The sequence below is a fragment of the Hippocampus zosterae genome, chromosome 17 (assembly GCF_025434085.1).
Source record: "Hippocampus zosterae strain Florida chromosome 17, ASM2543408v3, whole genome shotgun sequence".
Classification (NCBI taxonomy): Eukaryota; Metazoa; Chordata; class Actinopteri; order Syngnathiformes; family Syngnathidae; genus Hippocampus; species Hippocampus zosterae.
In genome coordinates, this window is record NC_067467.1 from 14,842,511 (window position 1) to 14,868,202 (window position 25,692).

A 25,692-nucleotide genomic window follows, 5' to 3' on the forward strand; every position below is an offset into this window, starting at 1 on the left:
CAACTTTTCGCACTTACCACCAACATTTGAAACAAAAATCAGTTGTGTCTTGAGACACGAGTTTATTTGGTTCCATTTATCACACATTTTCCCAAAACAGCAAATGAATACTTAAAATTGTCATTTATAAAAACATACAATACTGACATAATCAAATAGGATGAAATTAAGTTTTTTTTCCTCCACATTTCAGGTTTCAAACAAAAAGTATAATTTTGGGGGGCTGGGGGCTTAAGTATTAACACTACGTGGGGCACAGTCATTTAGTGGAACGAAATCTATATATTTAATACTTCCTTTTTTTTACAAAGAAAAAAAAAGAAGGGAGTCTGAAAATACTTACCCCTCCTGAGTGAATACTAAGTATCATCTTTTGCTGCTAGTACAGTCTTTTGGGGTATGTTACGTTTTGCTTTGCACATCTAGCGACAGAAGGTTTTGCCCATTCTTCCTTGTGAAAGAGCTCCAGCTCAGGCAGATTAGATGGAGAGCGTTTGTGAACAGCAGTTCACAAATCTTTCCACAGATTCTCAATTAGATTCAGACCTGGACTTTGACTTGGCTATTCGAACACCTGGATATGTTATAATTTAATTATACATATACATATAAAGGTATCTACACACCCACACACATTATATATACTGTATATATATATATATATACACACACACACACACACACTATATATACACACACAGTGGAGGTGGCGCAGAGGACGCCTGATGAGCACTTCTGCTTCACAGTGCAGAGGTCATGGATGAGATTCTGGGCTCCGGTCTTCCTCTGGAGTTTGTATGGTCTTCCAGCTCCAGTGCCTGTGAGGATTATCTCTGGGTTCCCTGGTTTCCTCCCACATTCAGAAAACATGGTTGATTGAACACTCTAAATTGTCCTTAGGTGTGACTGTGAGCACAAATAGTTGTCTATGTGAGGCCTGACATTGGCCGGGCACCAGTTCAGGGTGTAGCCTGCCCACTGCTGTGAGAGCTGGGAGAGGCTTCAGCACGCCCCGCGACCCTTGTGGGAATAAGTGGATTGGGAAATTATTGGATGGATAAATAGGCTGTGTCTGTGTGTGTGTGTATATGCTTGGGAAGTATATTCACAAAATCAGGCATATGTTGCGCTACGTAAAGTTTTTTTAATCAAAAGGTGACTAAAAATTGGATTTTTTTTCATATTATGAAAAAGAAAAGAATATTAAGAGGATAAAAAATATATTTCTAAAATCTATTTGTGCTATGCACACCTCATTTTAGCCTTTTGGGTAACTGTGGGTTGCTGGTCTAACAAAAATATTGCATCAACCCCTTTAAAATAGACTCACAGTCTGCTGAAATGGCGTCAAGTTACTGCAAATGACGTGTTAGCTTATTCAGTTGGGAAAAGCACGGAGCCATGACAATCCTAGAGCAGTAACTCAGCACTGGCCCACTTATGTTTCACTGACGTGTCAATAAATTAGGCTGGTAAACGCATTCCTTTCCAGCTATATACTGCTTGGCATTAATCATTGCAGTATTTTAGAATGTAGGCATTGTGGTATGACACCTTAATAATTTTCACTCGTGATGTGTCAAATGAAAAACAAAAACTCCAAGACAACTTGTTAACCATTTTTCACAATGTTCCCATTGGCACAATTAAGATATTTGAAACCGCTCCCTATTTCTGCTGCATAAGCACCACAGCACAAGAGACGAACAGCATTTAAATCTGGTCTTAAACGAGAAGCGTTTTTCCAAACATTTTATTGTCATTGTTTGCTTTAATATTTGAGCACGCTCAAGCAGACAGCCAGAACGCCACACGAGAAACCAAGAACTGATAAAAGCAAAGGGAGTCATGTACACTCAAATAAACATTTTGGTTTCAATTGGTGAAATTCTTTCAAACCATTTGTTTTTGCAGCACATTTCTGAAGTCAATTTGCACTCCAAGCAAAAATCTTGGTCCACATTTGTTCACAGATGTAGCTTCTGTCATTTGTCATTCATGAAAACAAAATAAAATGGAATAGAGAAAGAAAAAAAAATACTGCCATGATGAATTGGCCAGACAAAAGAAGCAGGGAAAGATGGAGGGCGGGCTAACCCAGAAATGGCATAGCTGAGCTCTCAATATGAGAAAGCTGACTTGAGTGGACTTCATCTTGGATTTCAGACTTAAAAACTGGTTTCTCTTTAGTTTCTTTTTCTGAAGCTGATCATCGGCACACAGAAGGTAGGCGACATAGAAAGGTGTCTTTGTCGCTGACAACACTGGGCGGGTTATGACCGAGCTCCACCTGTTTCTTCCAAACTGGCTTTTTCGAACATCTGCGTCTTCAGTCCCGCTCTGCAACCAGCTTCAGAACTTTACCGATGGCAATGGTCTTCCCTGTGACAAACACACGCACACACAATATTGTGTTAGATCAGGGGTGCCCAAACTTTTTGGATCGAAGATCTACTTTTTCATCAACTAACCTCACGGGATCTACCCTTACCGGCGCGCGCACACACACACAAATTTAAGATTTACCTGCTTTATTTTATTTTTTAATATTTTTTTGTGAAAATGAGACTGATTAGTGTGCAGTGTATGTTAACACAAAAAATATCTTACTAACATGTACAAAGACACACAAATGGTTGTTTGTTTTTTTTCTTCTCGACACTCCTCGGATCTACTTGACAGGTCGTCTTAGATCTACCGGGAGATCAGGATCTACCTAATGGGCACCCCTGTGTTAGATACATTTTAATCGTCAAGTGTTGTTTTTGTCAGCAATTTTAGTCTACGAGACAAAAATGCATACTATTACAACTAAATTTTTTTTCCCGGTTTTGGTTCAGTTCTAGATAATGAAAATGCAAAAAAAAATAAAAATTAAAAAAAAACCCTGAACACGCACACACACAACTTGTCTAATTTTAGTAGTACAGTAAATATTCCCATCCCCGGAATTCTACGGAAGGGAATATCCTTCAACCGGAATAAAAACCTATGCATTAACATTTTGACTACGATATTACATGTTACCGGAAGTTGCGTAAGCGGAAATTCCACTACCCGTAACCCGGATGGAGGTGTAATGCCGCGGGAGCTTAAATACATGCAACGCCCACCCGATGCGATGGAAAAGACAACGGTGAAACAGCTTTTCACTTCGCATTTTTCGATCATCAGATTCTAAACGACGACGTGCAAGTGAGTTTTTATTGCCGTGCGTTTTACTGTAATTGTGAATTATTTTAACTTTATTCACTTACGTCCTGTAGAACGCGGCACTGGCTTAAAAGCAGCACCCACTCGACATGACCGAAGAAACGTGTTCGCTTCGCCGTTTTCATTCATCAGATTCGAAGCGAAGACGTGTAAGCGACTTTTTATTGGCGTGCGTTTTACTGCAATTGCGCGTAAGGTTTTAACTTAATTCACTTGCGTCGTGTAGGTCATCGCATCGAAACGTAGAAGAACTGTAACAACTGGAGCGGAGCGAGTGAAATGCATCCGTTTGAGCGAGGCTGGACACAAAGTTAAAAAGATCCAGCAGACACTTGGGGTCGGAAAGACGCAAATCTACGAAACTTTAAACAACAAGGCATCGATTCAACTCCTGATGACAAGCCACCATCCAGCAAGGAAGCAATGCAAATGGCAAAATACTTCAGTATGCACAAGAATTACCAGACATCGGTGATCAACGGGACAGTTACTTGCAACTAGCAAGAGAACTGTATGACACGCAGGCAAACAATGTCATAAACCAAAGAATGCATCCAACAAAACAATCCAAAATACATATTTTTTCCCCAAGACAGAAAAAAATAAACATTAAAATACTGTACGTATTTTACTGTTGTGATTTTTTTGGGATACACCTGAATTGCAGTTTTTGTTATATAAACAGTTTTTGGACAGTATATTTTTGTATTTTATTGATTGTGTTGTTACACATGCATTTTGTCAACATACTTGCAGGTTCATAAAGGACATGTACCATGCTCATTTCCCAAATGAGGAATTTCTGTTATCAGGACAAATTGGACAGCGCAAACACAAGTCCGTACTAGAGAATATTTACTGTCCATCCATCCATCCATCATCTACCGCTTATCCGGGGCCGGGTCGCGAGGGCAACAGCTTTAGCAGGGAAGCCCAGACTTCCCTCTCCCTAGCTACTTCTTCCAGCTCTCCCCGGGCAATCCCGAGTCGTTCCCAGGCAAGCTGGGTGACATAGTCTCTCCAGCGTGTCCTGGGTCTTCCTCGGGGTCTCCTCCCGGTGGGACAAGACCGGAACACCTCACCAGGGAGGCGCTCAGGAGGCATCCGAATCAGATGCCCAAGCCACCTCATCTGGCTCCTCTCGATGTGGAGGAGAAGCGGCTCGACTCTGAGCCCCTCCCGGATGACTGAACTTCTCACCTTATCTCTAAGGGAGAGCCCGGACACCCTGCGGAGAAAACTCATTTCAGCCGCTTGTATCCGGGATCTTGTTCTTTCGGTCACGACCCATAGCTCGTGACCATAGGTGAGGGTTGGGACGTAGATCGACCAGTAAATTGAGAGCTTCGCCCTTTGGCTCAGCTCCTTCTTCACCACGACAGACCGATACAACGTCCGCATCACAGCAGCAGACGCTGCACCGATCCGCCTGTCGATCTCCCGCTCCCTCCTACCCCCACTCGTGAACAAGACCCCAAGATACTTGAACTCCTCCACTTGGGGTAAGATCTCCTCCCCGACCCGGAGGGGGCACTCCACCCTTTTCCGACTGAGGACCATGGTTTCAGATTTGGAGGTGCTGATTTTCATCCCAACCGCTTCACACTCGGCTGAAGTTGGAGAGCCCCGTTTGAAGGAGCCAACAGCACCACATCATCTGCAAAAAGCAGCGATGTAATACTGAGGCCCCCAAAACGGACCCCCTCAACGCTTCGGCTGCGCCTAGAAATTCTGTCCATAAAGGTTATGAACAGAATCGGCGACAAAGGGCAGCCTTGGCGGAGTCCTACCCCCACTGGAAACGATTCCGACTTACTGCCGGCAATGCGAACCAAACTCTGACATCGGTGGTATAGTGACCGAACAGCCCGTATCAGGGGGTTCGGTACTCCATACCCACGAAGCACCCCCCACAGAACTCCCAGAGGGACACGGTCAAACGCCTTCTCCAAGTCCACAAAACACATGTAGACTGGTTGGGCGAATTCCCACATCCCCCAAGGACCCTGCTAAGGGTATAGAGCTGGTCCACTGTTCCACCGCCGGGACGAAAACCACACTGCTCCTCCTCAATCTGAGGCTCGACTTCCTGACGGACCCGCCTCTCCAGCACCCCTGAATAGACCTTACCAGGGAGGCTGAGGAGTGTGATCCCTCTGTAGTTGGAACACACCCTCCGGTCCCCCTTTTTAAAAAGAGGTACTACCACCCCGGTCTGCCAATCCAGAGGCACTCTCCCTGTTGACCATGCGATGTTGCAGAGGCGTGTCAACCAGGACAGCCCCAAAACATCCAGAGCCTTGAGGAACTCCGGGCGGATCTCATCCACCCCTGGGGCCTTGCCACCGAGGAGCTTTTTAACCACATCAGTGACTTCAACCACAGAGATAGGAGAGCCCACCTCAGAGTCCCCAGGCTCTGCTTCCTCCAAGGAAGGCGTGTTGGTGGAGTTGAGGAGGTCTTCGAAGTACTCTGCCCACCGGTTCACAACGTCCCGAGTCGAAGTCAGCAGCGCCCCATCCCCACTGTACACAGTGTTAGTGGTGCACTGCTTCCCCCTCCTGAGACGTCGGATGGTGGACCAGAATTTCCTCGAAGCCGTCCGGAAGTCGGCTTCCATGGCCTCACCGAACTCTTCCCACGCTCGGGTTTTTGCCTCGGCGACCACCGAAGCCGTGGTCCGCTTGGCCAGTCGATACCCGTCAGCTGCCTCTGGGGTCCCACGGGCCATAAAGGCTCGATAGGACTCCTTCAGCTTGACGGCATCCCTTACTGCTGGTGTCCACCAGCGAGTACTGGGATTGCCGCCACGACAGGCACCAACCACCTTACGGCCACAACTCAGATTGGCCGCCTCAACAATAGAGGCACGGAACATGGTCCACTCGGACTCAATGTCCCCCGTCTCCCCCGGAACATGGGAAAAGCTCTGTCGGAGGTGGGAGTTGAAACTCCTTCTGACAGGGGATTCCGCCAGACGCTCCCAACAAACCCTCACTATACGTTTGGGTCTGCCAGGACGGACCGGCATCTTCCCCCACCATCGGAGCCTACTCACCACCAGGTGGTGATCAGTTGACAGCTCCGCCCCTGTCTTCACCCGAGTGTCCAGAACATGCGGCCGCAAATCCGATGATACAACTACAAAGTCGATCATCGAACTGCCTGCCAGAGAGGTGACATTCCATGTCCCAAGAGCTAGCTTCTGCAGCCGAGGATCGGACCGCCAGGGTCCCCGCCTTTGGCTGCCGCCCAGCTCACATTGCACCGAAATATTTACTGTACTTTTTAAAATCAAATATCCATTTCAAATTCAACAAAATTTTGATGAAATACCACCTTATGAGAATATCTTTTTCCAGATACTATCACGATATACAAGAGTGTCAATTTATTTTGTCCCACTTGTGAATGTAATGATATTGATCATAATTCAAGTACCGTATTTTCCGCACTAAAAGACGCACTGGATTATGAGGTGCACCTTCAATGAATGGCTATTTTGTAATTTTTTTTTCATACATTAGACCAGGGGTGTCCAAACTCGGCCCTCAAGGGCCGCTGTCCTGCTTGTTTTCCAGTTTTCCCAGGAGCAACACACCTGACTCAAATAATCAGGATCGTTCTAATGCTGCTTCAGAGCTGGCTGATGATCCGATCATCTGAATCAGGTGTGTTGTAGCCGAGAGAGATGGAAAACGGGCAGGACAGTGGCCCTCCAGGACCGGAGCTGGACATGCCTGCATTAGACGCTTTGCATTAAAAGGGGCAATCTACAATTCCTCCACTAGATGGTGCTAAGCTCCAATGGAGAAATTACCACTTCCCAGCAGCAAAGTTATGAGAAGAAGAAATGGAAGAACAAAATAGGAGCCGCTGGAAAGGCAGCCACTCTCGCGGCGCCATCTTGAAGTCAAAATAACACAAGATGTCAGTCGTAGTTATTTATTCCTTTGTTGTGTACCGTATTTTCACAACCATTCTGCGCACCGTATGGTTGGGCGCAGTCTCATTAATGGGTGCTATTTCTGTATTTTACACATGGACAAAACGCACTGTATTATTGGCCGCAGTTTCAAAGTGGTAAAACATACACAAGCTTAAACATATGGCATGCATGCGGGCACGCTAAAAACACGTTAGCTTGAAGCATACGGTAGCATGCCAAGACATACAGATACAAGCTAAAAACACGTTTTTAAAAAGGCAACGGAAGCAAAACTGAGTTCCGTTGTATTTTATTTACCCATCGTACAATGTACTCACGTTTTTCGATCAATCATCACCCAGAAATCCATCAAAGTCCTCATCCTCTGTATCAGAATTGAACAATTGTGCAAGTACCGGTAATCCATCAAAAACGCCACGTTCCCTCTCGTTGTCAGAATAACTCTCATTGCCATGTGGCTCCACAGAAATGATGCCAGCTTTGCCAAAAACAACAGTGCAAGCAGACATGTTCATCCAAGCAGCCACAATCCATTCACAAATTGTGGCGTAACTCGCCCAGCGCTGCCTCTCAGTCTTTGTAAAGTTGTGTATGCCATCGCATTCATTGTTCCCATGCCGTTCGCAACTTTACTTTGAACGCCCGGTCACAACTTTACTTTGAACGCCCGGTTGATGCCGATGTCCAGCGGTTGGAGTTCTTTAGTCAAGCCTCCGGGAATAACGGCAAGCTCTGAATTCATTTGCTCGTCTTGGTTTTTCACCGCTGCTGTGAGGTGGGCACGCATGCCAAAAGCATAACCGATGGCTTGAAGTTCGAACTGAGCTTCGTAGGCGTGTCTCTTTGTAGAATTTATTTTCGGGGGTTGTTAGAAACCAAAACCGAAGTTGTTTTGCAAGAATGCACATAGCCACAATCTATACAGGTGTTGGTACCTGCTTGGAGCGTCCCTTTAGCATCCACTTACACGCCCACCCTTCACTCATTGGCGGACTTCTCCCCCGCCTGTCCTCTCTCATGTCTGCCTTCTCTCTCTCCATATATATATACCAAGGGTGTGGAAAATAATCGATATTAATCGATACATCAATGCGCACGTGCGTGATGCGAGTGAATCGGCTCATTCACTGGGTACGACGCGATTTAAATCGAGATTCATCACGATGCATTGGTGGGTATCGGTAAAATCCGATTTAAGCGCCGTTTTATTCATGTTAAACGTAACCTATCTGCCCTTTCCTAGGCGCAATGAATGCACCATCATTGCTTTGCGTTTTGTTTTGAATACGGACGGTAGCCGTGCGTCACATACAGTCCAGTACACAACTAGCGAAACATTATGGAAGTTACCGCAAGCAGCAGTGAGGAAACTATTATATTTAATGCACCCGCAACATTCAAATCTTAATTTTGGAAATACTACGGCTTCGAAAAGAAAGACGGAAAGCTTGATAAAACCTCCGTAATTTGCAAGGAATGTCACACTAAGAAGCCATACAACGGCAGCACCACAAATATGCAGACCCACTTAAAACAATGGCACCACATCACCGACAAGTTTCCCTCCCGCTTCCCCGCCCAGTTCGTCGTCGGACACCGGAGAAACTCTTGGTAAACCAGGTCAGGATCAGAAAAAATTCGCCTCTTATTTTGGGAGTCCCCTTGCAGCTCACTGTGACCGCGCAATGGCTATAACTAAGGTCACTGCTTATTTCATATGCAAAGACCTCCAGCCTTAGCGTGGTGGACAACGAGGGTTTCAGACAGCTCGTGCACGTTTTGGAACCCAGGTATAAAATACCAGACAGGTCTGTGTTCACTTACAAACATATTCCCGATCTGTACAACAAAGTGAGAAGTGAGATTACTGTGTCGCTGAACAGTGCGCAAAGAGTTGCACTTACAGTGGATGGGTGGACATCTTGTGCTACAGATTCATATAATTATATTTCATATAAGACACTCAGTGAGAGTAGTCTGTTTGTGTTTACACTATAGCAACAGCTGTGAGTCTCAGGTGCCAAATTGTTTACATTTTCTTTGCACAAAACCCAATTGTGAAAGGGCTTAAATAAGTTGTTTTACAAGTTCTACTGTTTATAAGGAATAAAGTGGTATCCTTTTTGTAATACCATACGGAATTCCATCTTTTTTAAAAACTTTGCTTATTTGCATCATGTTTAATTGCACAATATCGCAACAAATTGCATTGTATCGGATTGCATTGATTTGAACTTAATGTGTATCGCATCGTATCACAACATGACGACGGTGAAACGTATCGCATCGCCAGCAAATTCCATGTATCGTTTAAGTATCGCATCGCTGGTAGTGCATCGAGATGTGTATCGAATCGTCCTCAGTGCTGAGATGCACATCCTTAATATATACACGCCCACCCATCACTGATTGGCAAACTTCTTTGCCGCATGCCTGTCCACAGTCACTTCCGCCTTTTCTCTATATAAACAGCGTGTCGGCTGACAGTCAGGTTTTGGAAGTCAGCGCATACACAAGACGCTCCGCATCATAAGGCGTCCTGTCCATTTTGGAGAAAATCCAAGACTTTTAATGGCGCCTTATAGTCGTAAAAATACGGTATTCACAGATGATGAAATCACAATATAAATTCTGTAGTGGGGGGCTATAGAATTTATTTTGTGATATCCTCGCTTTTCAGTTTTGATGTACTATTTAAAATTTTTGTAGTTTCATTGACGTAATCGTTAGTTTACGTATTTCAGAGGCGGCCTTGAACGCCTCTCGAGTCGAACGGAAGAAGGCAAGGGAGACAGACAAAGTATTTGTTGAGACCGTTTTAAAAAATTAACCACAGGTCTCCAACACATACATATTTAATAAAGCAACTCAAGTCAAGTCAAGTCAAGTCAACAGTATTTATAGAGCACTTTCAAACAGCCATCGCTGCATACAAAGTGCTGTACTTGGAGCGATTTAACATATACAATAAACAGTAAGATGAATCAGTAATAAGTAATAAGTAATAAGGCGGTAGAAAGCACCAAGCAGTAAAATCAAGAGCAAATCTAAGTCATGCTGAGTCAAACGCCAAAGAATACAAGTGAGTTTTGAGGAGGGCTTTAAAGATGGGCAGCGAGGAGGCTTGCCGAATGTTCAGTGGGAGGTCATTCCAGAGAGATGGACCAGCAACAGAAAAGGCTCGATCCCCTCTTGAGCCTCAGTTTAGTTCTTGGTACGTCTAGCAAAGACTGGTCCACAGACCTGAGGCGCCGGGCAGAGGTGTAGGGGCGTATGAGCTCAGAGAGGTAAGGTGGCGCGAGATTATTCAGAGATTTGAAAACAAAGAGGAGGATCTTAAAAATAATTCTAAAATGAATGGGGAGCCAGTGAAGGGATGCCAAAGTAGGAGTTATATGCTCCCTCTTACGAGTACCAGTCAAGAGGCGAGCAGCGGCATTCTGTACCAGCTGAAGGCGCTTGATGGAGGACTGGCTGACTCCAAAGTACAGGGCGTTGCAGTAATCGAGCCGGGATGTGACAAAGGCATGAATTACTGTCTCAAAGTGTTCATGTGAGAGGAAAGGTTTTATTTTGGCCAGCTGTCTAAGGTGAAAGAAGCTGGATTTAACAACGGCACCAATTTCCCGATCGAGTTTGAAATCACTGTACAGTTTAAGTCCCAAGTTTGAGACCGTTGATTTCAGATAAGGAGATAGGGGGCCCAAGTCTACAGGATGGAATGTACAAGGTCCACTGGGGCCAAACAATATCACAAAGCAGCAACACAGTTCACTGAATCAACAGCAAGTTATAACATTGGAAGCATGTCTCCAGGAAGGAGCCATCTTGGAGTCGACGTCTTACCGTAATGACCATAACAAAAGACGCACCAGATTTTAAGGCGCTCGGTGAGCTTTTAAGAAAATGGAAGGCTTTTTTGTGCGCCCTGTAGTGCGGAAAATATGGTACATTCTTTTCATGCGCTATTCATTTTTAATATCTCAAGAAGTTTTAAGACTGGCATTGAAATGCAGAACGCTAAATACAATATCTAAAGTAAAAAAATTGAAATAAATTACACTCAGGATTTGTTCACAAAAAAATGCAGTTATATATTAACATAACAGGGCTCCAGGCTATTTTTTATACTTGGAACGCAGTGGTCCTAAGATGACATTTTAGAGATGCAAGTAGAAAATTTAGGGGTGCAGACGTTGACTTGCAAAGAAAATATTAGCTGCACTCATTTTCACTATCTTAATGATTATTGGGATTAAGTATTGAGCAGGAATTTGTAAGCAAATATATATATATATATTATATATTCAATAATACTTTAAAAAGGAAAACAAATTTACTGGGGGCATAAGTGCGAGTAGAGGAAAGATTTACGTACACTGCTTCCAATTCCAGAAGCAAAATGCCACCATTTGGAAGCAGTCTGAAGTCCTGCATAACATCTCAGATGTTCTACACACAAAAAGCTAGCTCATTGATGATAGCAGATGGTTTACGTCAATCTGGATTGAAACCAAAATGTGCCGAACCTTTCTGACATCTCTTTCTGAGCAACATCCAAAATTAGTTTTTTTCCTTTTTTTTTTGCTGGTGTGCTTATTTTAATGAACCAAGCACAGACAAATCTGGACAATAGATGTTTTAAGTTGAGGGTCAACGTCATTTTGCTATTCAAGTTATTCATCACCTGCAAAACTCAGCTGACAAAAAGTAAAAACTATTCACGTACTGTTCTGATGACTTTGTGAAGGCAAAACAAACGCATGGACATTCTTGTTTACCCTGTAAATACTGCATGAAAAATTTAATTGCACAGTTCTCCTTAATACGACTGCTATAATTGAAAAATAAACTCTACAACTAAATAGGGAGATGCCTCTTTTGACTGTGCCACTGTGTGGAGGTGCTTTACCTTCATCCCGTAAGGTAAACCGTCCCATCTGAGGAAAGTCTTTAAAGGTCTCGAGGCAAATGGTGCCTGCCGTGCGCAGACGAGCAATGCAGACCTGGTCTTGTTTCACAAATCGTGGCCGCGTCTTACTCTTCTCTCCTGACTTTTTGTCGACCAGACAGATTAAGGCCTTAAGAGGGAACAGAACAGAAACATTGGTATTGATGGATTTAAAGATAAAAACAAGTGTATGTGTTAATACTGTACGACTAGTGACCAGAAAGGCTTGCTTTAATACGCATTAGATAGAACAGGGGTGGCCAACCTGCGGCTCGTGACCCGCATGCGGCTCCCGGGCTTTCACACAAGTACCGAAAACACCTCGGCAGTGGCGATGCCATTCAAACAAAGGCGCTAAATACACAGAACGTACTACGTCAACCAATCACCAATCCCGTTGATTGACATAGATGGCAACCAATCAGATGATGCTTCACCGCTCAAGCGCAAACAACGGTGCTAAGCGCTAAACTAGTCAGCGAATTACCTGATTTTAAGGCAGGGGTGCCCAATACGTCAATCGCAATCGACCGGGAGACAGCGAACTGGTTCCAAGTCGACCGCAAGGGGTTGGAGGAGGAAATGGATGGGAACAAAAGATTTGTTTGTTTGTGTCTTTAGCTTTCGTTCATTTTCGGCCCGTTCCGACTGTTGCTCATCGTGGCGTGCGTGCGTGCATGGGTGGGCTCCCACGTGCGTGTACGTGTGGGTGCATCTGTGCGTGTGTGTGTGTGTGTGTGCTCGCACGTGCGCGATCGGGTCGATCGTGGGAAGTTGGTCGCTTCAAAACTTGATCTATGGGCAAAAAAGTGGCCGTGTGTGCGCGCGCGGGAAAGGGTATGATGTGGCTCTTTGCAGTAACAGTAAAAAAAAATTGGCTCTTAGTCTCTGACTTGTTGGCCACCCCTGAGATAGAAGAACTGACGGTATCATGCATCAATAAAATACTGTTTAATTTTCTGAATCTGCTCAGCCACAACTTGGCTTTTCAAAGGATCACTCAATGTTTTTTGCTCTATGGCAGGATGTCCAAACATCTGTTCATGAAGATCTACTTTTTGACCGACAAACATCCCACGATCGACCCGTTAAAAGCGCACGCACATATGCACGCCATGATGAGCAACGCCCTGACACGGAGGTATGCCACGCACTTTTGCAGCCTATTAACAATCGTAGATCACACGTACCGTTTCAGAATCAGAATCATCTTTATTGGGCAAGTATGTAGAACACACAAGGAATTTGTCTCCGGTATAACACGCTGCACTAGTATCATCGTAAACAACAAAATCATTGAACCATTTTAGAGTAACCAGTAGTTTTGTAGTACCATTTTGTGATGCAAGAAGAGTGACTATGTCAGTGACTGTTTAAGGAGTTAATGGCTAGAGGGAAGAAGCTGTTTAAGTGTCTGCTGGATTTGGTGCGCATGGATCTGTAGCGTCTGCCTGAGGGGAGTGGCTGAAAAAGGTGGTAGGCAGGGTGCGGGGGATCCAGGAGGATTTTCCGTGCCCTTGTCTTGATTCTTGCAGTGTGCAAGTCCTCAAGAGTGGGTAGGGCGGTGCCAATGATTTTTTCTGCCGTCCTAACTGTCCGTTGAAGTCGGATTTTGTCCTTTTTTGTGGCGGCCCCAAACCAAACCGTGATGGAAGAACACAGGATTGATTCAATGACTGCCATGTAGAACTGTCGTAGCACCTCCTGTGGCAGGCCATGCTTCCTCAGCAGCCTCAGGAAGTACATCCGCTGCCGGGCCCTTTTCAGGATGGAGATGGTGTTGGCTTCCCACTTCATGTCCTGGGAGACTGTGATTCCCAGGAACTTGAAGGTCTCGACGGTTGACACAGGGCAGTTGGATAGTGTGAGGGGCAACTGAGGAGAAGAATGTTTCCTGAAGTCCACGATCATCTCTACAGTCTTGAGCGTGTTCAGCCCGAGGTTGTGTCGGCCGCACCAGAGCTCCAGCTGCTCCACTTGTTGGCGGTACGCAGACTCGTCGCCGTCTTTGATGAGACCGATGACCGTGGTGTCGTCTGCGAACTTTATGAGTTTTACAGCTGGATCTGTTGAGGTGCAATCGTTTGTGTAGAGAGAGAAGAGCAGTGGCGAGAGGACACATCCCTGTGGGGCTCCAGTGCTGGTGGTGCGTATTGATGATGTTGTTGCTCCCAGTCTCACCTGTTGTGTCCGTCCCGTCAGGAAGCTGAGGATCCACTGGCAGATCGTAGGGGACACACCGAGTTGGAGTAGTTTGGGGGTGAGGAGTTCCGGGATGATGGTGTTGAACGCAGAGCTGAAATCCACAAACAGAATCCTTGCGTAGGTCCCTGTGCTGTCGAGGTGCTTGAGGATGTAGTGCAGACCTATGTTGACTGCGTCTTCCACAGACCTGTTTGCCCGGTAGGCAAACTGGAGAGGGTCCAGCAGGGGTCCAGTGACGTTCTTTAGGTGATTCAGCACAAGGCGTTCAAAGGACTTCATGACCACAGACGTCAGGGCGACAAGCCTATAGTCGTTCCCTCGGCACTCTAGATTCCTATTCTTTGCCCGTCCCCTCGGCGAATTGTACATGAAACAAAATTTGAGCATAATGATAATGACAAAAGATATTGCACAACAGCTCTGATCACAAGCTGCAATTGCAGATTGCTGAGCGCTAACAACTTCCGGTGGCGCGTAGGTTAAAGATTTAACTGCTTTATTTAATTTAATTTTTGAAATACTTTTTGTGAAAATGAGACTGATACGATGATTAGGGTGTGGAGTATATTATTACCAACATGCACAAAGACACACAAATGGTTGTTTGTTTGTTTTTCTCCCCTACATCCCTTGCGACCGACTTGGGACCAGTCCGCGATCTACCGGTCGATCGACGCAATGAGCTCTATTGGATTAAAAGCAAAAAATAAAAAAACATCCCCTCAGCTTTATAAACATGGTACAACAGCAAAACCACTCAACAGTGTCACCCTGTATAGTCACGGTTTAGCATTTGCAAATCTACCTATTTCTTTGTTGTCTCTAGTGTGCTTTATACAGCCTCTCAAAATGACCTGAGTTGCTCAGGCAACGACCAAATTACCAATCATGGGTCAGCTTAAAAAAACAGGTGAACTGTGATTGGTCATTACCTGAGCCCTGAGCAACTGAGAGTGGCAAAATGGCCGCCCTTTGAGATGGCTAAATCGGGTGGATTTTGCTGCTCAATTAATATTCCACAAACGCAATGTAAATCAGAACACAATGATTGGACTAGTGTAGGCGCATAGAACATATTGTAATATGTTTGGCTTGACTTTCCCTTTAATGGCAGCAAAAACAGCTTCTAAGAGTTATATTTAAGAGTTGACCGCATTTTCTTGACAGTGACCAAAATTACTGCACAAGTTCTTACATACATAGAAAAAGTGTTGTGCTGCCAAAAACTGCTTTTATTGAGCTATGTTTTCTTTTCTGTCCATTAGTCACTTTTAGTGGCACCAGACATTAAAATGAACAATTACAGAAAACGTGGCCATTTCTTAATTTTTTCCCAAGGCTGTTCTATTGCCCAGTCTGGGCAACAAGTTTTTATGTAAACAACAAAGAATGTGGATGCTCTGACAAAACCACAGGGAGAGGAAGTGCCCCCCTGTAATACAGGGGTGTCCAAAGTCGGTCCTCAATGGCCGCTTGTCCTGCCTGTTTTCCAGCTCTCCCAGGAGCAACACACCAGATTCAAATAATCAGGACCATTCTAATGCCGTTTCAGAGCTGGCCGATGAGCTGATCATCCGAATCAGGTGTGTTGCAGCCGGGAGAACTGGAAAACAGGCAGGACAGTGGCCCTCCAGAACCGGATCGGGACATGCCGGCTGTAATACAAGAACATGGGAAAAGAGCACTGCAGTGCAGGTACTCCTGGCTTTAGCTCCTAGTAGGAGACAAAGCACATTTGAGCCTCAAATTTAAACGACTATTGTGTGGTTCAGTGGTTGGTTGACCAAGGCATTTAAAAGCTTGAATATAGCCAAACTGAATGATGTTTTTTTTTCTCTCTCTCCACACACACACACACACACACACACACACACACACACACACACACACAAACGGAGTGTGAGAGAGAGAGAATGACTTAAATTGGCATTGACATTATTTGTATGTAGTCGAATTGACAGAAAAAAAATCCTCAATATAATTTTGTTGAATTTTGTTTATTCCTTGATCAAAACCTAGTGGTATTGCAAACAATTTATTAGTTCAAATAGTATATTTGATTACAATGAGAATAATGAATTACTAAGCATTTATTTAGATTATTGTATTAATATATTCCCACCGTTATTAAATATGTCACCCTCCTTTTAAATGCATTTTCCAAGATCTTGCATGACAGAAAATTCACTTTGGGTGATGATTTTTTTTTTTGTATTGAAAAAAGGTTCTGCGACATGTCCATCTGTTCTTTTATTTGTTTTACATTTAGTAATTGTTAATTGTGGTGATGACAATTGTGATCTAAAATTGTTGTGCTGGTTCATTCAGGAAGCATTTGTCAGTGCAATCATTATGACAGCAAGTTTGGCTCCCATTTCTAATTGGAATACTTCTGTGGACTGTCCACCATCTTCCATTTTAAATACTTTCCAACCTTTTCATACGCTTACCGTAATCTGCACCTCTTCAATGCACGTGTGAATGTGAAGGACAGCATTATAACCTGGACAAATGATGGATTTGTGTTCAATGATGACAATCTAGAAAGAGAAGAAATAGAGGAATTCGTTTTCACATGAATATTACTCCTGTTCGACTGAAACTGAATCTGGTTTGTTCTTCCAAACTGACCTGCGCATCAAATGTGCGCCCAGAATGGCACAGGTTCTCTGCATTACACAGGATGAAGCCAGGGAGGATCTCCTCCTCTTCAATGCCCTTCAGTCGCAACTTTAGATTTTCTCCTGGTCCTGCATCGTCTGTCTCCACGTCATCAGACAAGAGGCTCAGCACCTCGACCACATGCTATTAAGACATTATAATGACATTCACATTACAGGAGGCGAGTAAAGGGCCACTGAAGCGGGAGCAAAAACAACAAAAAGATAAAGCTTTTATTCCCCGTACTAGTGAAACACAGGTCTTACCCTATTCGGCATCATAACAAGCTGCTGTGCTTTACTGATTGAGCCTGATTCAAGTTTTCCGAGAATCACAGTGCCCATGTCCTGCAAGAGAGAGCGCTTTATGAGTTATGTCATTTCTTCCATTTGAAAAAAATCTGAAATGCAATCTCTCAAGTCTAACAGATATTTTCCCCATAAGTTATAGATATCATACAGGGGTAAATTTCTAAGATTCCCCAACATTACTTTTACCAAGCAGCACAACCTTTTGATAGCTGAAGTAAACACTCAACAGCCCTACAAAGTTTGCTCTTACCAAGTCTTATCACAATGGACACGGGGTACATTCGGTCGAGTGTATAAATGATCTAAATTTTTGGACTCTACTCCGTGTGGCAATGGCATCAAGCACAGAGAGCACGAAACAGGAAGAGCTGGTTAAAACAAACAAAACATTAACATCGCTGACTTAGCACTCAGGCATATTAATGTTTTGGATTTAAAAAGTCCAATAGTGAGCAGAAAAATGTCATTTGCAAGATCTGTTAAGTCATAGTTTTTCTGCGAACAACTTGTAACATGGGCACATTTTTCTACCATCTGAAACAATAAAATGTGCTTGACCCAAACGGCCCGTTAGATTCTCAATGCAGGAGAGCACAAAGAAAGCTCGCTATTACCCAACCACAGACTACCTGCTGCACAAGCTCTTTTGAAGAGTGGACCCTATGGCAAGGGGAGCCTCATGCCCTGTGATACGGTTTGTTCTGAAATGCGATTCTATTTGGGCATTTTTATTGGAAGTAATGTCAGTGCCGTTGCATTACCAGTCACTCGCAACTCAGTATTTGGAATCACAATCTAACAGTTGCAGATGGTCAGCAACTCATGAAAACCCGTCGCAGAACTCCACACACTGCAACGCGACTGATTTGTTCAGGATCGTTTGCTCACGATGCACAGTGTGCAGCTGGCTTTAGATGCAGCCTTCTGCATCTTGAGGTCGGTATTAAATACAAGTATGATAGGTGTGAAAAAAAGTTACCTTGTATTTGTCTACAATGGGCAATCGGATAGGGCCGTCACTTGATCTGTTAAAATTTGGCAAACTGTCCAGGTGGGGAATGAATGGTAAACCTCTGCGAAAATAAATAGGGACACATGTTGCAGTCGGAAGAACGTGGGAAAATGAGAAGGAAGGCTTTATATTTATTCACATTTAAGGACTTACGTGTACCAGGAGCACATATCAGTGGGCTCCTTCAGGTTGGCTCCTGTTAGACCTGAACATGGCATGAAGTGAATGTCTTTCTTTGGGTTGAAGCCCACCTTCTTCAAAAATGGCACTAGTTTCTCCTTACACTCTTCATACCTGAGCATTGAGACAGAAAGTGATCCATGTAAAGTCGCATGGAAAATCAAAAATACCATGAGCCAAGTATCAACGGAACCTGTTTACCAATTGTATTTGCTGCGTGATTCACTCTTCACTTTCTTGGCAGCCATACCAAGAAAGTGATTCAATCCAGTACGAAAAAAAAGTTAAAAGGTCTGTGGTGTGAACCATGCACACCTTCATGTGGATAATGAAGAAATATAACTACAACTAATGCAATTGGTAACTCATTTTAATTAAATAGAATTATAAAACAACATTTTGAAATTACCCGAAAACGAAGCAAGTTTTGCTGGTTCAGACACAGACCTTGACATCACAATTTTCTTACCAGCCATGGCTTTGGCGCCATCTTGTGGCATCTTCAAGCATTACCCACAAAGTACAAAGCCCGCAACAGATGAGATTGCAAGCAAATTGTCAAGATGTGTTCCACAGAAGAATACGCAAATAGTTGAACTAACTTGAACGAACTATGAATAGGCGGAGGAGGGGTGGTGCTTGGGTTCACTGTCATGGATAATGGAAAATACAAAAATTTCCACAAATTTTAAACACACAACCTGCACGCTTTCCCTTGCTTTACTCCGCCATAGATTTGAATACTGTATTTTCCGCACTAAAAGGCGCACCTAAAAGCCTTCCATTTTATTCAAAATTCACAGTGCACCATAAATTCCAATGCGCCTTGTGTATGGTCATTCCGGTAATATTTCGACCCCAAAATGGCTTCTTGCTCAAGACATGCTTGCCGCAGTTGAACACAGAAATAGAGCAGCGGCGAGAGAGTTCGTTAATGAGTCAATGTTATAACTTGCTGTTGGTTAGGTGAACTGTGTTGCTGCTTTATTAACGTTTTCCTGACTTCTGATCGTTCTGTTGGATTTTACTTCCGCGTAGCTCCATCTAGTGGATGCATTGTAGATTGCGTCTTATGTATTAAAAAAATAATAAAATAGGCCATTCATTGAAGGTGCGCCTCATAATCCAGTGCGCCTTTTAGTGTGGAAAATACGGTAAAGGAAAATGTGACTCCACTGACTAAAAGAAGGAATCTTGATCTTGTTCTTTGCTTGAGATGATTAGAAATGGGCTAACAATTAGCAACATATTAAAAATTAAATAACATATGTAACACAATATTGCAAAATTAAGAAATGTTATCGGTTCGATCATTCTGATCCATCAACCCACCTTTCTAGGCTCCAGTTGACTGTAGGGTCATCCATTTTATTGACCAGAACAATCAGGTGCTTAACACCTGCTGTTTTGGCTAACATGGCATGCTCTCGTGTTTGTCCACCCTTTTCAAAACCTGTTTCAAACTCGCCTTTTCTGGCAGAGATCACCTGGAGAACAACATTAAAGTCGTTACCATTTCTAACGTTAAATGTCACAAAACATGACAGATCAGAGATGCAAAGAACTATCCATCCATTTTCTGAACCGCTTAATCCTCACTAGGGTCGCGGGGGGTGCTGGAGCCTATCCCAGGCGTCTTCGGGCACTATGTGTCACCAAATCATTTGATCGAGATATGGTGCTAACTAAAGAACGCCGTATGAACGAAGTGCAAAAGGAGCATGTCGTACCTACTCATATATGTGGTAATGAAATAACAAGTGGTAATGATTTAATGAGCAATTTGTTTGTTTTAATAAGGAGGATAACGCAATGGGTGATATAGCGTTGGAAAGATGAGATCATTGTCTTTTTGGTAATGCCAAAACTTAATTTCTGAAATATAGGTAAAAAATTTGACCTTTTGCTGCGGTGGATCACATATGACACATCCAAGTACCATTACATGCAGACAGAATTAGTGTATGAAGATAAAGGTGTATGAATTGTAATTGTCTGAATGCATGAGATCTGACACAGATGAATGATATGCTGTCACCACCGTCTACTCAATAACTTGTGCAAGGAATTTTTAAGAAACGCGAGACTTTTCCTTGACCCACCAGCACAGCCAAGTCCGCTTGTGATGCACCTCCAATCATGTTCGGCACAAAGCTCTTGTGGCCTGGAGCGTCTAAGATGGTGAAGTGCTTTTTGTCTGTCTCAAAATATGCTCTGCCCACTTCTACCGTTTTGCCTTTATCCCTCTCCTCTTGATTGGTGTCCAAGGCCCAAGACAGGTACCTGAAGAAAGACAACGGAGATGTTATGTCATTCTTCAAGGAAGATCAGCGATTTTTTTAATAGCAATTATTAGCACCCGTGAGCAAATTTCCATGTTGTAGCTTGACATAACAGACAGCACAACACACCCACTCACCAGGTTTCTCGGTTCTTCTCCTTTGCCTCTCTCTCATACTTCTCTAAGGTTCTCTTATCTACCATGCCTGTAAGGTACCTGATGGTGAAGAAGGGAAGACAAGAAAATATGAGAAGAGTGATTATGTATTATCACCTGCAGTAAGATGGAGTACACTAAAACAAAAACAGTGCAACTTACATGATTTGTCCGCCAATAGTGGACTTTCCAGCATCTAAAGAGGAAAGAAAGGTTGTAGGTTTGGACAGTTGCTTTACTGATTTATATGTAGTAAGCGCAAGATGGGGAAGCAAAAAATAAACAAAACAAACAAACAGAAAAATTAATAGTTTCATCCAATTTTTTTCAAATTCTCCCCAACCATTCATTTTCTGTGTTGTGGTCGTTCATGTTGCGGGTTCCTCCTCAGCTCCGTTCACATTACAGGAAAGTCCGACCGAGATAGTTTTTTTTAACCATATGCGATCTGTATCAGATTTTTTTTTTTTAATGCTGCAATGACGTGAGGTCATCTTTAGTGATGTCACCATGAAATGTGAAAATCCTCACCATATTTCTCACAAATATTGATTATACCTCATCTCGCATCGCTCCTCTGGAGATTACAAATACAAAAAAAAACCTGCCCTGACCACATCAGTGGCCCTTACATATTCGACCATATTTAGTTCTGTAAACATTACTCTGTGAGCAATGTTTGCTCACAATGCTTCTTCTGCACATGACTTTGGGGATGCATATGTTCACGCACAAAACAGACTAAGGTCACACCTAAGATGTAATGTGAACACTTGGTTTCACACACATGCGCGCGCAAAAATATTGCATTTCAAAATCCGAACTTTTAAGACCTGAAGTGTGAGCCTTGACCCAGATTTTTTTTAAAATGATTCCTAAATTTTAAGGCTTTGGCAAACTATAAATGATATTAACTTCCTATGTGACATATTTTTTAAATTTAAAAAAAAAGTATTTCTTTGATTAGTTCAACTTATTTGAACGTTTAACGCAGAGGCACAATTTGAAATGGTGAATAAGACCTTTGGCATGGAAGAAACAAACCCCCACGTGCTACTTTTGAGTGCATCTCAAAACACATGGTGGTTCGGGGGGATTTTTCATTTGAATTGTATGTATGAACACACTAAACAACCAACGGTAATTATTGATTTTGTTTTGTAAAATGTGATAAATTATCCAGCTCCATGTGAATAAAAATGAATGAATGAATTTACCCGTTTCACAACTATACAAGACTTACTCAAGTTTCACCATGGTGCCTTATATTTAAGCATTACAGAAAAGCCTTTTGTACTTTTTTCAAACTATGCATCACTGATACGCTACACATTTTAAAAAGTGTATCTGTAGTTTCATTTGTGTTACTTTGCAACAATTCTGCAACAGAGTGCTGAATTGTGGGGTTTGACAGTAGAAGGGATCCCATCTACACAGCGACAAATTTCAGTCCATATTTCCCGCATGTGCTAACGTCAATGTTGTGCAGAGCGAACAGGGCAATGTACCCAAGAAAGACCCAAGTGTTCTTATAACCAGGTGCATTCATCACAAATTCGGAGTCATGCATGAACTGACCTACGTGTCCGATGAACACTACATTTATGTGTTCCTTCTTGGGGGCGTCAGGTTGTGTCGGGGGAACCTTGGGCGCAAGCATTTCCTCTTCCTCTATCTCTGACCCCATCTCCTCAGTTGTTGTTACCACCACTGGCCCACCATCACCACAGCAACGACCTCCTGGCTCTTCCTCATTTGGTTCAACTTCTTTCTGATCCCATGGTTCCTCTGGTGTCATTTCTGTGTCACCATTCTCCAATCGAGCTGCATAAAATGTCATTTATTTGCACATTCTCTTCTCCAAATCATTATACAAAGGTTTATTGCATACTTTATTATTATTCTCCAAATAATCATCTTATCAAGTTTATTGCATACTTTTATCATTACAAACATCTCCATTAAGCGACACCAACTCAGATGAGGAATGCTGTGTAAGAATAATGTTGCCGATTGTTTTTCTGCAGCATACCAACAGCAACCAGAACAATTGATTGCACTTAATATAGTGCAGCAGGAACTACTTCTGCATTTTCACAAAATAACATGAAATTGTATATTTTGCTGTCTGGCATCAGTTTAAGAAAATATGACTTAGATAAGTTGATATCAATTGCCACAGTTCACTTTTCATATCCACTCAAATTTTGAGTTTGCGATTACGGTTTAAATAAATATTTATTAGTGCCTATTTGATTATTTACACAAAGTCCGGGTACAGGCAGGCTGCACTCCAATTCGACACTTTGTCGTTCATTTTTTCAGTATCTTATGAACACATTTATTCCCTGTTACCCATGACCAAAAGAGTTCTGATTTAAGTAAATGAGGAATTGCTTATGTGAAAGTGACAGGGTATTTGAGACTTGGAAGCTGATGATCACCTACAAACACTTGGAGAGAAGCGCATTCAAAGAGAGGGAGCCACCCTATATTATTACAGGTCTTGCTCTGACATTGTCTGGACAGTACAGGACAACAAACGTCCAGAAAATAGATCGCACTGCTGGAATGCTCGCTGACACTCACGCTTAAGACACAGACCATACATACCAGCACTTTCTGTCACCTCCATGGTGGCTATTTTTTCAACAGCAACTGAAAAACAACATGTCTGTTACTTCAAAATAATAAAATCAGACAGGAATTAATATTCAATACTTCGAAGCGCAACTATTTTGTTTCCACAGGGGTCGCAAGCCACTTGTGCTGCTCAAGGAAGTATACAATTCTTGCAAATTGATTTTGTTGTATATTTGTTCATCAACATGAACATGATTATTATTTCGTGTCAACGACAAGTAACTGGCTATCCTTTACACCAGTGGTCACCAACATGGTGCCCGCGGGCACCAGGTAGCCCGTGAAGACCACTTGAGTAGCCCGCCAGTGCCTGGACATTGTGATTTGCTAGTAGAAATTATGATTTAAAAATGCAAACATTGGCAGTACTGTGAGACATTTCGAAACACGATCAAAGTCTGACAATTTAAATCATCAAGTATTAAAAATAACACATCCTCATATTATTGAAGGTATTTTGGACAAATGTGTTATTTCAGACGTGTATCAATTTGGTAGCCCTTCACACAATCGGTACACATGAAGTTGCTCTCACCCTCAAAAATGTTGGTGACACCTGCTTTACACCTTCATATGAGTAGTGTCGGACACTGCGTAATTAGCGCTCAGACTTGTTTACGTGTAGAAACTAGCCTTAACGAATGATTCAATGAAATTTATGCGTCACCGTGTCCACGTCACACCGCACGAAGGTCAACACGCAACACAGCCCAAGAAGGTTATCTTTACCCGAATAATTCAATGTGTTTGTATCTGTTAAATATGACAGCAGTTATAAGTTTCACTCACTTTCCTCTTCCAGTGACGTGTACCGTTAGAAGTAACGGTTGATACGCCACACAAACCTAAGAGGGCGGAACAAGTGTTCAGCACTCTTATCATAAAACCATACCGGCTGGCTACCTTAGCATTAGTAGCTAACAAGCTAATGCCGGTTGGGAGCCAATACACATTCAACACATCTAGAAAAAAAGTGATATAATAGCACAGCAAGTGTATATACACATTACATTAGCCAAAAAACAGCAATGTTTTCAGTACAGTGCACCGAGCGTCCAATCATATTCGAGAGCACAGTTGTTCGAATATACCAACGCGTGTCTGTAGTGTAGCTCGAGGGTTAGCACCTGCACAGTCGTGCTCATGTTAACGACTAGCTTGTCGCTAACGTTGCTACCCAACGTGACAGTCGGCTTACCCATTGAATTGAGATTTTCCGAGTGTGCTTTCATGGCAAACGTCGGGACAAATTCAGCGGCGTTCACATTGGGAACAAAGGGTTTAGCGTTTACATTTAAACTTGTGAAAGCAGACTCAAGCTGTCCGTCGATTGTGGCCTCCACATCGTCCTCTTGTTCCCAAGAATCAGGGGCAGTGTCTCTCGGGTCCATCGTGGGTTTTGAATTTTCACTAGTGAGATTTGAGCTACGCAGTCTTTAGGCTACGTTCAGTGTCCACCCAAATCCCGGTGTTCAGGCCACACCTTTGACTGATATAAAACGCCCCAACTCGAGGAGGAATGTTTTCAATCCGACCTAGGTGAAATTAAGCGTCCAGTACGATCGGTGGAGACGCCAAAGAGGATATTCGACTCAGCACTCCCAGAGACAGCCCGCGTGAGCTCTTGCGTCCCTTCAACCGGACGTGCTGTGCGCAACGACTTCTGGGTTATGAAGTCTTGAAATTGAGAAGAAAGTTGTATTTCGCGAGTCGTAAAATCAAGAAGACTACATGTCCCATATACTCCAATGATACTTTTCATTAGTCTGTCCTTTAAAAAATAGTTTGTAATGTTCTCATGGTGGAAAATACTGACGTTGAAGTCATTAGTTGGGCAGGCGACGATAAATTTATTTATAGAAGATTTTCCCCCCAATTGAGAGTGCAAAGAAATATTAAAAAATCCAACGAAATTAATACAGACAATAATAATCGCTAAATTTTAAATTGATTTCCCTTTCTCTGATTAATAACGTAACCTTTTATCTGTCATTTGTTTAAGTTCTCATGAGGTTTGACCCTACATTTAAAAAACTATCTTGTATTGGCAATATTGCATCCAATGAAAGTGGGCTGTACATTCCACAAAGACTTTTCAACGAAACGTGTTCAGAAATACTTTATACTCAC

General features: G+C 43.0%; 1 protein-coding gene across 2 annotated transcripts; it reads right to left on the bottom strand.

Annotated features, from left to right (window-relative positions):
* Positions 1-1,737: 1,737 nt before the first annotated feature.
* Positions 1,738-25,218, bottom strand: gspt1l (G1 to S phase transition 1, like). 2 transcript variants are annotated; one of them, XM_052049666.1, is made up of 14 exons: positions 24,761-25,218; positions 23,533-23,577; positions 22,498-22,743; positions 21,082-21,115; positions 20,902-20,979; positions 20,585-20,765; positions 19,815-19,969; positions 18,456-18,596; positions 18,270-18,363; positions 17,246-17,326; positions 16,950-17,123; positions 16,769-16,858; positions 12,075-12,243; positions 1,738-2,382 (listed from the first exon to the last, which is right to left on the bottom strand). In XM_052049666.1, the coding sequence occupies exons 1-14, from the start codon at positions 24,951-24,953 to the stop codon at positions 2,330-2,332; spliced, it is 1,734 nt and encodes a 577-aa protein (XP_051905626.1). In that variant the 5' UTR covers positions 24,954-25,218; the 3' UTR covers positions 1,738-2,329. The 2 variants fall into 2 exon arrangements, with proteins under 2 accessions (XP_051905626.1, XP_051905627.1); XM_052049667.1 differs by lacking the exon at positions 24,761-25,218 and adding an exon at positions 24,352-24,733.
* Between the last annotated feature and the right edge of the window lie 474 nt (positions 25,219-25,692).